Below are 13626 nucleotides of genomic sequence, written 5' to 3'. Positions count from 1 at the left end.
AGACAGAGAAATGGGGGAAGACATTGGTGTCTCCAAACCACCCCTCCAGAGCATCGCTAGCATTGAAACTCATTTACTGCACTTTTCAAAACCAGTAGCACGCAACTCCACCTGTGGTGTTAGCAAGAAGAAGGCACCTGCAGTGAAAGCTTTCACTAAGGGAGGTAACTACCACCAGCCAGGGACAGAGAAGTGTCAACAATAAAGGGCAGGGCTGTGTGGATGCTGCCATTTTTTTTTTAAAGAAGGGATTATTGACTGTTTAAACAAATATTAGCCTAGTTAAATGTCATGCTTTTTTATTATCTTATCTATTTGTTTTGTTTATGAACCACACTCTCAGGGTGGATGGAGGTTCTGGTTTACTTCTACTGGAATAGAAATTCATCAGGGGAAGGCACGGATGTGGTCCTTCAGAAGAATTACTCAGTTGGAGCATCTGTAAGGTCAAGTGAAGTGTGTTCTTTGTTTACTGTGACATAGCAAATCAGCGGAGCACTCTTCTTGCAGTTAAAAGTAACCCAACATGCACCCCAAGGCACAACCCTTTTAGCCTCTGTTGTGGGACCTCAAAGGGGAACACTGCAACTTGTCTTGGGTTTCTCCTGTCTCAGTTGGAACCAAGGGATTAGTTTTTTCAGGGTGTATCATTGCAAGGGAGGAATCCTTAGAATTGAGACTGAGTTAACCATGGTAGGTGTTTTCTTTAAGGACCTTTAAATGACTTCCTGGAAGGAAGGGATGGAAGAGAATTTGGCCACTGCTGGTCTTCCCCAAGTAATAATACCACAGGCTCCCTCCAAGCCCCATGCACCCCTCTATCCCCCGCCCCCATCACGAAAGTTAAAGGAAACTTAAGGCTTTGTGATTTATTTTATATGCAATAATTAGCAGAAGCAATAGAGGCACTGAAATACATATATATATATTATATACACATATATAGTATATAGAATACCTACACACATACAAACACATACATTCCTTATTTGAAAATGGTAAAAACAAACATAGCTTATGAAGGAAAATTAATGTCTTTTTTCTTTTCCACAAAATTCTGTTCATTTCTCGTAATCAATACAATTAATGTAGCATTTATCTAAAGTTGGCCTTTCTTAAAAAAAAAAAAACAAAACTGCCTTTCACTTGGAATCCAAAATCAAAAGGGTCCCCAATTAAGAAAACATTTTCTGTTGTGCTGAATTCATGTTACCGTACTGTGAGCTCTGACATTTTGTTTCTGTGGTAACCAAAATCAGCTGATTAGTTGGCATGGCAACAGAAAAGATGTAATCCCAGCAGACACACTCTAATCAATGCCCCCAGCACAGATGGTCTCCGGAGGATCAACAAGAAAGAGGCTGGCAGGCATTCAGCGGATCACGTGCTGGCTTGAGACTAGGCCAGCAACAAGAGAACTAAAAAAGAACATTTCTCAAACTCACCGGTAGCTTTTTAACCCTTTTCTTTCTTTGACTAATTGCAAAGCAGTGTCGACCATGTAGTTGTATAAGGCATAATGATTCTCAAGTGACTTTTATGAAATATAATGTGCCTTTTAGGTGACAGTGCTTATTTCATTTTCTTGGTTTTTATGCTTAGGATTGGCTGGATGGAATCCTGTTTTCTAACAAACAGTTGCTTAAAGCTCATTGTATTTTGTGTGCTACATATTTAAATGTGTGCATATGTATGTGTGAGCACACACACACATATCTATTAGGACAGAAGAATCACGGATATTATAGTAATTTGGGTGGGCTCAAGATAAGGGGGTAAATGTGTAAATACTGGAGTATAATGTTGAACACAGAAGGGGAGACTGAAAAACTGGTCAGACATGAAGGAGTGTCCACATAAGAAAACTCCTGGAGCATTTCTGTGGTTGTTTTCTTGATTCTAATAATTTCTTCATGAATACTTGAGGCCAGGAAAAAAGAAACCTGTGTTTACAAGAGTGACAAGGCTGTCCAGTAATGGCTGTAATTATTGCCCTAGTTTGCAAAATCGAAAAGTAACCCACGTGTACTCCACACAGGACCCGTCTCAGCATCTGCCAGATTCACACCCTCAAATGTAATTTGAGGGTCTTTGATTCTGAAAACCTGGGTGATTGCTCTTCTGAGTATTAAGCCTTGTTTTCAATTTGATTCAAAATTAAATACAGAAAAGAAAGGCTGCATAATGTGTGTTTTAAAACTCTAATTACATATTTATCCATAATCTATAATGTTACTAACTTCAGGAAATTGCAAAATGTGCTCAGGACTCCTGAGGAATATTAACTGTTTCTGTTGATTAGGGCCATGGCTCATTTTTGGATCCACCAGTTGACCAAATTTTCATAAAAGTAACTCAAAACCACTGGGTCAAATGCCATTTGGGGAATTAGAATTTACTGATAGTCTAAATTGGGGCTATAGACACTGTCTACATATGAGGAGCTGAGCAAGGCCTTGAACTAATAGTGGCTTAACCTTTTGAAATAAAGCATCAGTTTCCAAACCATTTTCTTTGTGACAGTGAGAGGATATTAGCCCACTGTTTCAGCCATATGATTTTATTACACAAAGATGAGTTATTTTTAATTAATATAAAGACAAAAGAAAAACTGGAAGGATTCTTGGGTAGTATAATAACCACCAAGGAGAAAAAGAGAATCCTTTCGAAGTTTCTAAAAATAAATGTGCATAATTAGCATCTGGACTAAGTTCACATAGCTGAGTTATGTTTTCCAGAAAGTGATATTTTTCATCACTGTATGGAATCTTCATCCCAAGACTTGGCATGGATTGCCACGATGGGGAGTCTAAATTACTGAAACTTTAAGCCAAAGGAGCTGAGGTCAGGATAGTTTCAGCTGTGTTGGTGACCCTCTTGGGGGCTGGACAAACCCTCAGTCCTCAGAGAGGGGAGTGGTCCAGGATGAGGGAGAAGGCAACAAGAAGAAAACCACGTGCCTTAATTTCAATGAAAATAACAATCTATCAATTCATCAGAAGAACTGGATTCTCTGTGATTTTAATCAGGCCACATGTATAGACTTCACCTTCAGAGCAACTGACTATGCTGATTTATGAACCCAAGAAAGAAAGAAATTGATGAAATATATAAATGGGCTACTTCAAAATGCATTTTTATTTTCTATGGTTAGAGAGTTTGGAAGACACTACTTCATTATGGTAAAGTTGTATTTTATTATCATGGAGTTCCCCTCCATTCCCTTAAAGCAAAAATAATTGGTGTGTTTCTCCTGAATTACCTAAAAGTAACACTAAACAAAACAAAAGAAAACAATGAAGCAGCAATGAAATGTTTGTCTGCAGTGCTAAGTAAGTATTTGTAACATTAGAAATGGGTCATTTCTCAGTCTGATCTACAGGATTATGTAGATAGCTTGCTTCTCAGACATGAAGTGAGATCTAGACTGATAATGTCATTGTCCAGGTGATCATAGCAGAAACCTCTTCTCAGCATGGACTTTCACATAGAGGGAAATGTCCTTGAGCGACAATATTTCTCTCTTTTCAACTGTTAAAAAAGGAAGGAAGAGAAATAGAAAAAGCCAACTCTTGTCCCACGTTTAAAATGTCTATTAACAAAATCAAGATAAGATAAAATCAATGGCATTTGATGATTTGCTTTTGCATTTTATAATCATTTTCTTTGCCTCTGTGTTTTTTCACCACTATGGAAAGATCAAACTGCTCCAACAGGATCAAAGGATACTTTAAATAATAAACATCTTATTTTTATTCTTTCAGCAAAATTGTGCATAACACACACATCTTCAGTTTTATAATTTGGGCTTTTGCAATTAACCCTGATAGTTCAACTACTCTTAGCTATAAAGAGAGGGTTGTCATTTTTGTTTTCAACTAAAAGAGATAGCTGCTATCGTTAATATTACAAATTAGTTTCACATTATGTCTTAGTCCAAATGCAGCAAAATAGTGTTCATTAAAATAAACTTTCATTTGCCAGATCCTGTGATGAAATATTTGTCCTTGTTAATTTTTTTTTTTTCAACTTGGGAGAATATATATAGGAATTGTCAGAGCATTCCAGAAAGGTTTCTGCCTAGTAGGAAAACTCCGTATGTCCATTATTCTTATATGGAAAAGATCCTAGGTATAGAGTGTATTATATATGGAGTCAGTTCTTTTAGTTCACTTTTCATTTCACATCCTTATTAGAGCCTTTAATTCTGCTTCAGAGATTATGTTACCAATCCTCTACCCATTCCCCTTAAAAGTTAAGGCTAGCCATGGTTAGCTATAGTGAGGTGATTTTTTTCCTTTTGCAAACATTTGAATTAAACTTTTAAGAGTTTTCCATTTTAGTAAGAGAACACAAATACTGACCACATGAGATGCCCTTTTAACTATGAGAGACATTTTGCATAAAAATCAAAATTCTAATATAATAACCTGAATTTAACAGGCAGCTGAACCCACCTTCTTAGTTTTGAGGCTTTATCATAGTTGATTTCCATGTGCCCTGAATTATACACACATGTCTTAGAACAGTGCCCAGCCAGCATCTAGCCAGATCACAGACAGAAAACACTGCCTCATGGTGCTGAATATGTCTGTGATGTAAGAAATCAGCCCGTTGTTCCAAAAGAAAACCATAATTCTCATCCTGTGCAATACCCGTATGAGCAAGGCTTGTTCAAGGTGCACTCTGTACCTTGGTAAACATGGGCTTTCCATGCTGGGTGACCATCGCGCACTGGTCGCAGTCCACTGTGATGGATGAGTTGTGGTATGACTCTTTCGAGTGTTTCAGAATGTAATACAGGTCGGTCACCCCTCCTTCAAACACAGTGCTGAAGTAACGGGGGATGAGGGTCCTGCCGATAGCTGGGAGAGAAACAGAGAAACAAACCGTTAACAAAAATACCTGACTGGGACTGGACCCACACATCCCAGACCACCACCAAACCTCCAGCTAGACACAAATAAATCATCCCAAGAAACCACACAAGAAAGCAAATATCTCTTTATAAGCATCCATGGTCCTTTTGGGTTACAGTTAATAAAATAAAACCCCCAACTATTCAGGAAAAGTGTGTATAGTCGTCTTCTTTCCAGATTTTGTGTCCATTGGAAGTCTATACTTTAAAAGAAATGGAGACTGATGCATTAAGTATTTTGGACAACACAAGTACCCTCTTAAGTAAACATATTTTAAATAAAACACATTCAGCTGACTTGGACTTTTCAATGGCATGTTTACAAACCAGTTACCCAATCATATTTTTTTAATTATTATTATTGGTGGTAATAATAACATGCTTTTTAATAATTTAATGATTTGAATTGTGTGAAGTATTTTCACTTTCTCTTGCTGGATCTTCAGAACAACACCAAGAAAAAGGCGACTGACTGAGACCCAAAAAGGTTGGTATGGGAAAAAAGATTATTATGAATTCTTCGAAATTGTTTGACTTATCGGTAAAATATTTGAGTCTCTAATTGCAAATCCGCAGAAACTGAAACACTTGATCTTTCCAATACTATGTTTCAAACTACTTTAATGAGTGGAGATCTTTAAAAAGTGAGCATATATCTTCATATACAAAGATCCAAACCTATGTGAATTCTGATTATTTTATCTGGTTCTAGAGCTGGCTAAGGTATTTTTCTAGAATAAAAGGCCTATTTTTAAGAGAAATTGACACCTCCCACCCAGTCCAAATTGGTCTTTTTCATTCCATTTGTCCTATCCTGCCCCATTTTAGTTTGAGCTATTGGTAAGTAGCTGGGTCTCTCTGATATATGACTCTTTGGCACAGCTAACAAGCCCTTGCTTTAGTAGAAATTTTAAATCCTCTTACAATGAAAATCCCAACTCATAATATCAGGAATTTTGCCTATGTGCAGATTTTGAGGCAAAGTACTAAAGCACTCTCAAACGATTCAAGGTTTTAAATAAATCTCTTACATTTATTATATAATGCCTCCTGAAAGACAAAAATAATATTTAAGACAAATAAATTATCAAAGAAAGTTCTAATAGAAAAGATCATACGTTCTTCACTTGAATTTTTTTAAATATTTCATTTCATTTTAAAAGAATCAGTGTTAATCCATTCCATATGGATTTATAGCTCTTTTGTACATGGATTTGTAAAAAAATAAATATGAAAAGAATATCCTGCCAAACTGTTTCTTGAAGTGGTCTCTAAAGAACCTTGATGTGGATGACTAGTCTCTGAATAATTTAAATAGTTATTATTGTTTCACATTCACTACGGTAAAATAATCAACAAATGTTGATTGATGCTAAATATTCCAGGGTCTTTTGCAATTCTATCCTAAATAATCCATATACACACATTTCTGAAATACTTCCTAATGCCTAATAGTGCATGTTCACTTGTTAAATATAAAATTTAAATAAGAGCAACCTGAGTTCTTCATATTCTTACATATACTTGGCTGATGTTATAAATAAAACCTACTAATGCAAAGAAAAAAAAAACCTTTTTGTACGTTGCTAAACAGATAAAATTAACTTAAAGCATTTCAAATATTCTAACTTAAAGCTAATTACCATAAATCAGCTCTAGTAATATGACATTTTATGATCGGTACTGTAGAGAATAATTGCAAACTATAAAAATGTAAATGTAGAGTGAAAATATTTCACCACAATATCCAAAGAATTGTCATATTAAAAAGGTTACTGCAATCAGTAATCACCCTAAATGTAAATAAACCAAACCCACCAATCAAGAGGCATAGAAGTGCTAGATAGATTAAAACAAATAAACTCTAACTTCAGGAGGCTTAGTACAGTTCTAAGGACAAATACAGACTCAAAGTGATGAGGATGAGTATATTCCAAGATAATAATAACCAAAAGAAAGTTGCAACAGTCACACTTGTATTATATAAAATGGACTTCCAGCCAATAAGGGTCATAAGAGAAAAAAGTGAATATTATATAAAGCTATAAGGCAGTAAACACAATGGACTTTCAGCCAATAAGGGTCATAAGAGAAAAAAGTGGACATTATATAAAGATAAGGCAGTAAACACATTTAATAATAAATATTAAAATATATATGCACCAACATAGGAGCACCAAAATATATAAAGCAAATTTTAATAGAACTAATAGAAGACAGTTACAACAAGACCATAAAAGTAGGAGACTCTACCACTCTAACTACACCAATGGGTAGATTATTCAGACAGAAAATCAGCAAGAAAATAATGGTCTTAAATGTCACATTAGACCAGATGGACTTAATGAGATATATAGAATATTCTATCCCAAAGCAGAAAAAAAAAAGCATTCTTCTCAAGAGCACATGAAACATTCTCAAGGGTAGACCATGTGATAATAAACAGTACAAGTCTCAACAAATTTATGAAGATTGAAATCATATCAAGAATCTTTTCCAATCACAAATGACATGAAGCTAGAAATCAATCACAAGAAGAAAGTAAGAAAAATCACAAATATGTGGAGATTAAATAATATGCTACTGATCAATTATTGGGTCAGCAGAGAAATCAAATGACAAATAAAAAATATCTAGAGACAAATGAAAATGAAAATACAAAATACTATAAACTATAGATGCAATAAAAATGGAACTAAGAGGAAAGTTTAGATAAGAAATACCTCAAGGAAGAAGAAAAATCTTAAACACCTAAAGGCCCTAGAAAAAGAAGAACAACCAAAACTCAATGTCATCAGAAGGAAAGAATAATAAAAATTATAGCAGAAATAAATGATGCAGACACCCAAAATACAATATAAAATATCAGTGAAGCCAAGAGCTCATTCTTTGAAAAGATAAACAAAATTGACAAGCCTGCAGCGAGACTAAGAAAAAAGAAGACTCAAATAAATAAACCTAGAAATGAAGAAGGAGAAGTCACAACAGACACCACAGAAATGCAAAGGATCATGGGAAGGGGGACTATAGCAAACAAGAGAGCACAGGAAGATTTGCTGGGCAGTCAGATGAGTGGAATACAGCTTATATTATTTATTTATGTATTTATGAAAAAGAAAAGAAAATCACAGACTAAATTATTCAAGAGCCTGAAGTAGTTGTAAAAAATGTCTAAATAGTATTCTCCTTGTAGATAAACATGATTATTCCAGAAAGAGCTAAAAATGTATTCATAACTAATATGGACTTGAGTCTCTGAATTCCAGTTTTAGGGAATTTTCTCTTGTGTTGCCAACCACTGACCCCGGCTCCTCAGAATTTCTTGTCATGGGAGTTGTTCACTGATGCTGTTGAAGAGGCAGGATCCAAATTTTATCTTTTCTTGTAGGTGTCACTTGCAGATATTAGGATATCAATAGGATATAGGTAGATATTAGTTGACTCCCTCCCACCCATTCATACACATACTTAGAAACCAAATGGTACGAGAGGGAACTCTCAATCATTTGAGAAGATATAAACTAGTAGGCACCTGCCTTTTTGAGCATATCATCTCTATTCGTAATGAAATGCTTTTCTTAAATTCTTAAGAATATTTATAAGGCAATTCATGTAAAGAAAACAATTGTGAGAAAATATTCAACTAGTAATCAAAATGCAAATTAAAATAATAATTAAAAGGTTAAAACATAAACCTGGTGAGGTTGTGGTGAAATACTATTCATACTCCAATACTGCTGGGTAAATCAATGCACCAATTGCTCCTCATCTTCAGAAACTCTAAATCACTGAGAGTTTACCAGGTGTGACACTCACTTCTTGGTGAATACTCTTGCCAAACTGCAATTCCAATACTTGGATCTGAAGAGCTCTGATGTTTTTTAAGTTCTTTAAGAAACCATTGTCTATGGAAGATCTTTTGATTTGGGGCCATCACTTAGTATTCTAAATGCCTGTAATTTCTACCTTTCAAGTAAAATTCACTTCAAAATAGACATTGAGAACCCTGTTTAAAATGTGGAATAAGAGGAAGTTTTGATAACTAACAATGCACTAGTACCAGTTAACTTGGAAATTAGTTAGCTAATTAGTCTCTCCTCCTTGGAAAGAGAAAGCCATATAACCATACAAATTATCAGGCAAAGTTAATTATGATAAAATATTTGATTACTTTGATTCTAAAAACATTTGTAAATGTGATAATAGGTAAATTGGTTGTTTCAATATAATTGCTCTAAAGCAGCAGTACCTCAGAAATCCAAATGGAAATTCCAGTATTGAGGTACCAAATAAGCGCAAAGATCCATTAAACTTTAGACTTATCTCTATTCCGAAATCAATGAACATACTATGCTAACATGTAAATACAGAGGCTCCTCGTAGTGAAATGAACAAAACTGATGATTTCATTTATGAAAAGTAGCCATTATAAATAGCCAAAACAAAGGATAAGAAACATGATCAAAATTTGGTGGGGGTGACATGTGTTTAAGGCAGATTCCTTTAACCTGGTAAAAGAAGGGCAAGTCAAACTAACTCAACTTGCATAAATTGATGTCACTTTTATTCTACTGGACATTTTTCTTTTTTTCTCAACCAATAGCCACTTCACTTAAATATCTCCTCTCAGTATTTCAAAGATTCCTTTACTTAATACATACTTACTAGAATCTTCGACCTGCCTCACATAGTTGTAGGTGCTGGAAAGAAACAGCAGACAGGTGGGGAGATAGAATAAACTAGGTGGCGAGCAAAGGCAGGCTAGTTTAGCTGCATCAGCTTGAAAGGCTGAGTGAGTAGATGATGTTGGAACTGAGTCTAGGTGAATGAGAGGAATGGGTTGGACTTAATGAGTTTGTGTCTCAGTATCAGAAAAAAGGACCACAATCCAGGAGAGCAAGATGAGACGAACTTTGAGAAAGAAGCAGGCCAGATTATGTGGAGCCTTCTAAGCCATGACAAAGACTTGCATCTTACTCTTAGTGCAATGAGGCAGTATTGGAAGTTTAAGCAATGATAAGATCTTGTGGACTTAACTCTGTTCTTAAATGTCCCTCAACAGTGTTCCAAAACTCTATAAAAAATTTCAGTCCTCCTAGAAAAGGAATAGGCATTGTTTCTTTCATTTTCTACTTACTAAATTTTTGATAACTTTACTGAGACCAGCCACACTAGGTGCTGGAGAAAAACGTTGACTGAGGGATTTCTGTTCACAGGTAATTTTCCACTAAGCAATTCTTAGAGCTCTTCATTTATTAATTAGAGAAAAGCAAGGTATGTGCATATGAAATTGAAATTCTTTTTTTAAGATTTATTTATTTATGCATACAAGAGCTTGGGTACAGGCCAGAGATGGGGGTGGTGGTGAGAGGATTCACCAGAGAGAGAGAGGGGAACAGAACAGGCAGATCGACTGAAATACACTATAGAGGGGAGCAGTGGGCAAGTCAGGAAAGGTCTGCTGCACCATGTGGGTTGCTCCCTGGCCAGCGGGAGTATTGAACTCATTCTGCAGTGGCTGCAGATTGCTTCATAGTGTGGTGCTTAACCCTGTGTGCCACCAGGGAGGCCCTGAAATTGAAATTCTTTATTGACTTATAACAAGTCTGTAGTTCCTGATGCGTCATGGACATGGTGCAGAGTCAGTAGGGAGACAGAAAAGTGTGAGAGAAGCACCTGTACTAAGGTTGAATAGACAGCAGTGAGATGTAGGGGTCGGGGAAGAAGGTGGACCTGGTGGAGGGAACAGCATGGGTTAGGGATCATGGAGTATATTTGTATACCACCTTTTGTGCTTCTGCCCGAGGAGACAGCATGAACTTATACCTTAGAGGGTCTTGTCTGAATAAGCTACTCCTATACATAGGATAGCATGCACACTCTCTCCTTGTGACAGTACCTTCTTCTAGTCTTCTGAACTTACAGTGCAGTTTATATTTGGTAGGTTTATTTCTGCCCTCTCTGTTACCTTTATTCCAACATAATTTTGTTCCATTTATACTTCAAGATGAGCTTTAATATAATTTTGTTAAATTATAAAAATAAATGGAGGAAGATGATTTACATTAAATTAAATTGACTACAAGTGTTGATATATTTAAAATACCGTCTTCCCACAAAAACATGAAATGTTTGTCCCACTTGTTTAAGTTTTTAATTCTATCTCAAAAGAATTCTATCATTTTTCAGCACATAGGTAACACTTCTTTTAAAGATAATTCTTAAATATTTTAGCTATCCTGAATGGTTAATGTCATTTTTTTCATTATTTCTATTTGTAATCCAAACACTTAACTGAATGTTCTTATTAGTTCTAACAACTTTGAGGAAGATTATTTTGAGTTTTCTAGGTGAAAAAGTCATTCCCACATATTGATAATTGTGTTCTTTTCTTTCTTTCCATTGTATCTATGCTATTAATTTGTTGTTTTATTCTAATGGTTAGACTAGAACTTCCAGAAAATAAGAGATAAAATATTTTTTCCTGATTTTTTGGGGGGACTGTCTTGTGGATTAAAGGAAGGATTACATGTCGATTTGAGATCAGGTTACTTATTATTGGAAAGAAAAACAAATTACTCTTCTAATCCTCGTTTTTATGATTTTTTCCTTTTAATCCTGATGGATATTAAATTTAATCAGATGCCTTTTCAGTGACTATTGAGCTGATGGTCCAATTTCCTTTAGAAAGTTATCTATTGATGTATTTTCAATTATTGAATAATTTTTGTTCTCTTAGTATGAATCTTACACTCTGTTGTATACACACCCACACCCACGTTTTCATATAAAGTTTTGCTTAAATTCATTTGATGAATTCATTCATTACTTTAACAAATATGCAGGAAGGCAAGTTTTACACGAGGGAGTATCCTAAATGCTACGTTAAAATGATAGAGTGAGGTAAGGTTTTCCAGCCTAGTCCGGTGATTCCCAGGAGCATTTTCTGATGATCTTAAAATGCACCCCTGACTAGTTCTGTATTAAAATAATCATTAAAAAAAGAACATTTAGCATGTTTCTCTGATTTGAGTAGGAATGAACTCAACTCATGGTAATACTGATTAGCTCCTGATTAGTGATTATGAATAGCACTTAACATATGTGGAAAAAATATACTACAAAACACTAACAATAATTCAATAAATGTAATTAGGTTATCCCTGATTATATTCCACACCCTCATTTTACAAGACAAGAATGCAGTGGCCAGAAAAGTTAAGCTGCACGACTCCTGAGAACCGGGGTGGGATAAAGCAGAACACTTGTTGTTTTTAATCAACCAACACTGGTTTACTTCTATGCCTGGATTTCATTTTTAATAATTTTCAATTACATAATTAATACACTGCAAAAAAATGAACACACTATTGTGCAGAAACTCATTGTTACCAAGTCTGATTTCTTTTTCTAGGCATTGAACTAGATCTCCCTTCCTAAACTCCCTCTCAGTGGGATGCAGCCATGGGAGGGAGCTGCAATCAATGTCCAAAGGACTTTGCGCATAGCTCTTTTTTTTTTTTTTTTTAACCTGGTAGACACAAAGAAAGGAAATCTGACTTTCAGGCATGATGTTCCATGTAATTGTCACACTCTTCCCCACCCATTACAGCCTGATACTGCACATCCCACAGGGGATTCCACGGCTTCCCACCTGGAAGGAGGGGCCAGGTGATAGGAAGAGCCTGGATTCCTGAGTCATCACCAGGAAGAGAGCTGCCATATATCAGGGAAATCCATTTAGACTCTACAGAAAAAAACAAAACAAAAACAAAAAACTCCCAAACCTTTTCCTATTGTATAATATCAAGGCTTATTTCTTGAAGCAGTATGGGTTAATAAGTAATAATAAGTCACACGTTCCCTGGACCACCCTGTACCTACTAATGTCGGAGACTTCACCAGTCCTATGTCACCTCTGTTATCAATATGTTATGAAATCTTCAATTGTTCAATTGCACGTTCATCTTCATGTTCATGAATAACCCATCATCTTCATGTGCGAGTGGATCTTCTTTTATTTGGGGTTGTTTTTACAGAAAAGATATAATACTAAAATTTGTCTATAAGTAACTTATTTTCTCACTCAAGAACACATTTTTTTACCTCTAAGATTCATTGAATTTCATCTCTATCTCATAATCCAGAGTGCAGCTACTTCACAGGTTATTTAGACTTTCCCATATTGAGGCACACACATGCTTTTCATTTTTTTCCAACAAGGTAGATACTGAAAAAGGAAAAATTCTATTTTATTTAACTAGATACAAGCCACGGCCCCATAAGTGCTGTGACTGCATTATTCTCACCAGTGCTGGTGCAGGTTTTTCCCACACTCTGCTGGTTCTTAATGGTGCCATATTTTCTATTTTCTGCCATTAAAATTTTAAGGCATGGCCCTCACAAAGCATAGCCTGCAAGAATTTCAAGCTTTATCTACATGGGATGATGAATTAAGTGTTTCATTCTATATATCCAGCTCATGTGGTCATTGCTCTAAGTGAATCAGCCACACTTGATGTTTTCAGAGGGTTTGCAGTTTCCTGAAATTTTTCAACCAAAACCCATTTCTTTGGATAAAGGAAAAACAACAACAACAACAAAAACAACAAAAAACCTGCTTCACACTAGGGAAGTGAGAAAATTTCATTCCTTGATTTTTCAAAAGTGCCAAACTTCAAGAATTCTTATGAAATTATTTCAATATG

The 13626-nt window shown here is 35.5% G+C and overlaps 1 protein-coding gene across 6 annotated transcripts in view; it reads right to left on the bottom strand.

The window, feature by feature from the left end:
* The window catches only part of LDB2 (LIM domain binding 2), a gene marked incomplete at both ends in the record, with an annotated part of 315239 nt that overhangs the window by 64059 nt on the left and 237554 nt on the right, over positions 1-13626 (bottom strand). For all 6 annotated transcript variants that reach the window (XM_084233698.1, XM_084233699.1, XM_084233700.1 and 3 more), the window contains one exon: positions 4693-4865. In XM_084233698.1, the coding sequence (XP_084089824.1) occupies positions 4693-4865 (173 nt within the window). The remainder of the gene's footprint in view (positions 1-4692; positions 4866-13626) is intronic.

The sequence above is a fragment of the Talpa europaea genome (genome assembly GCF_964194135.1).
Source record: "Talpa europaea genome assembly, chromosome: 5".
Classification (NCBI taxonomy): Eukaryota; Metazoa; Chordata; class Mammalia; order Eulipotyphla; family Talpidae; genus Talpa; species Talpa europaea.
Note: the sequence above shows the minus strand (reverse complement) of the source record. Positions and strands in the feature narration are given on the sequence as shown.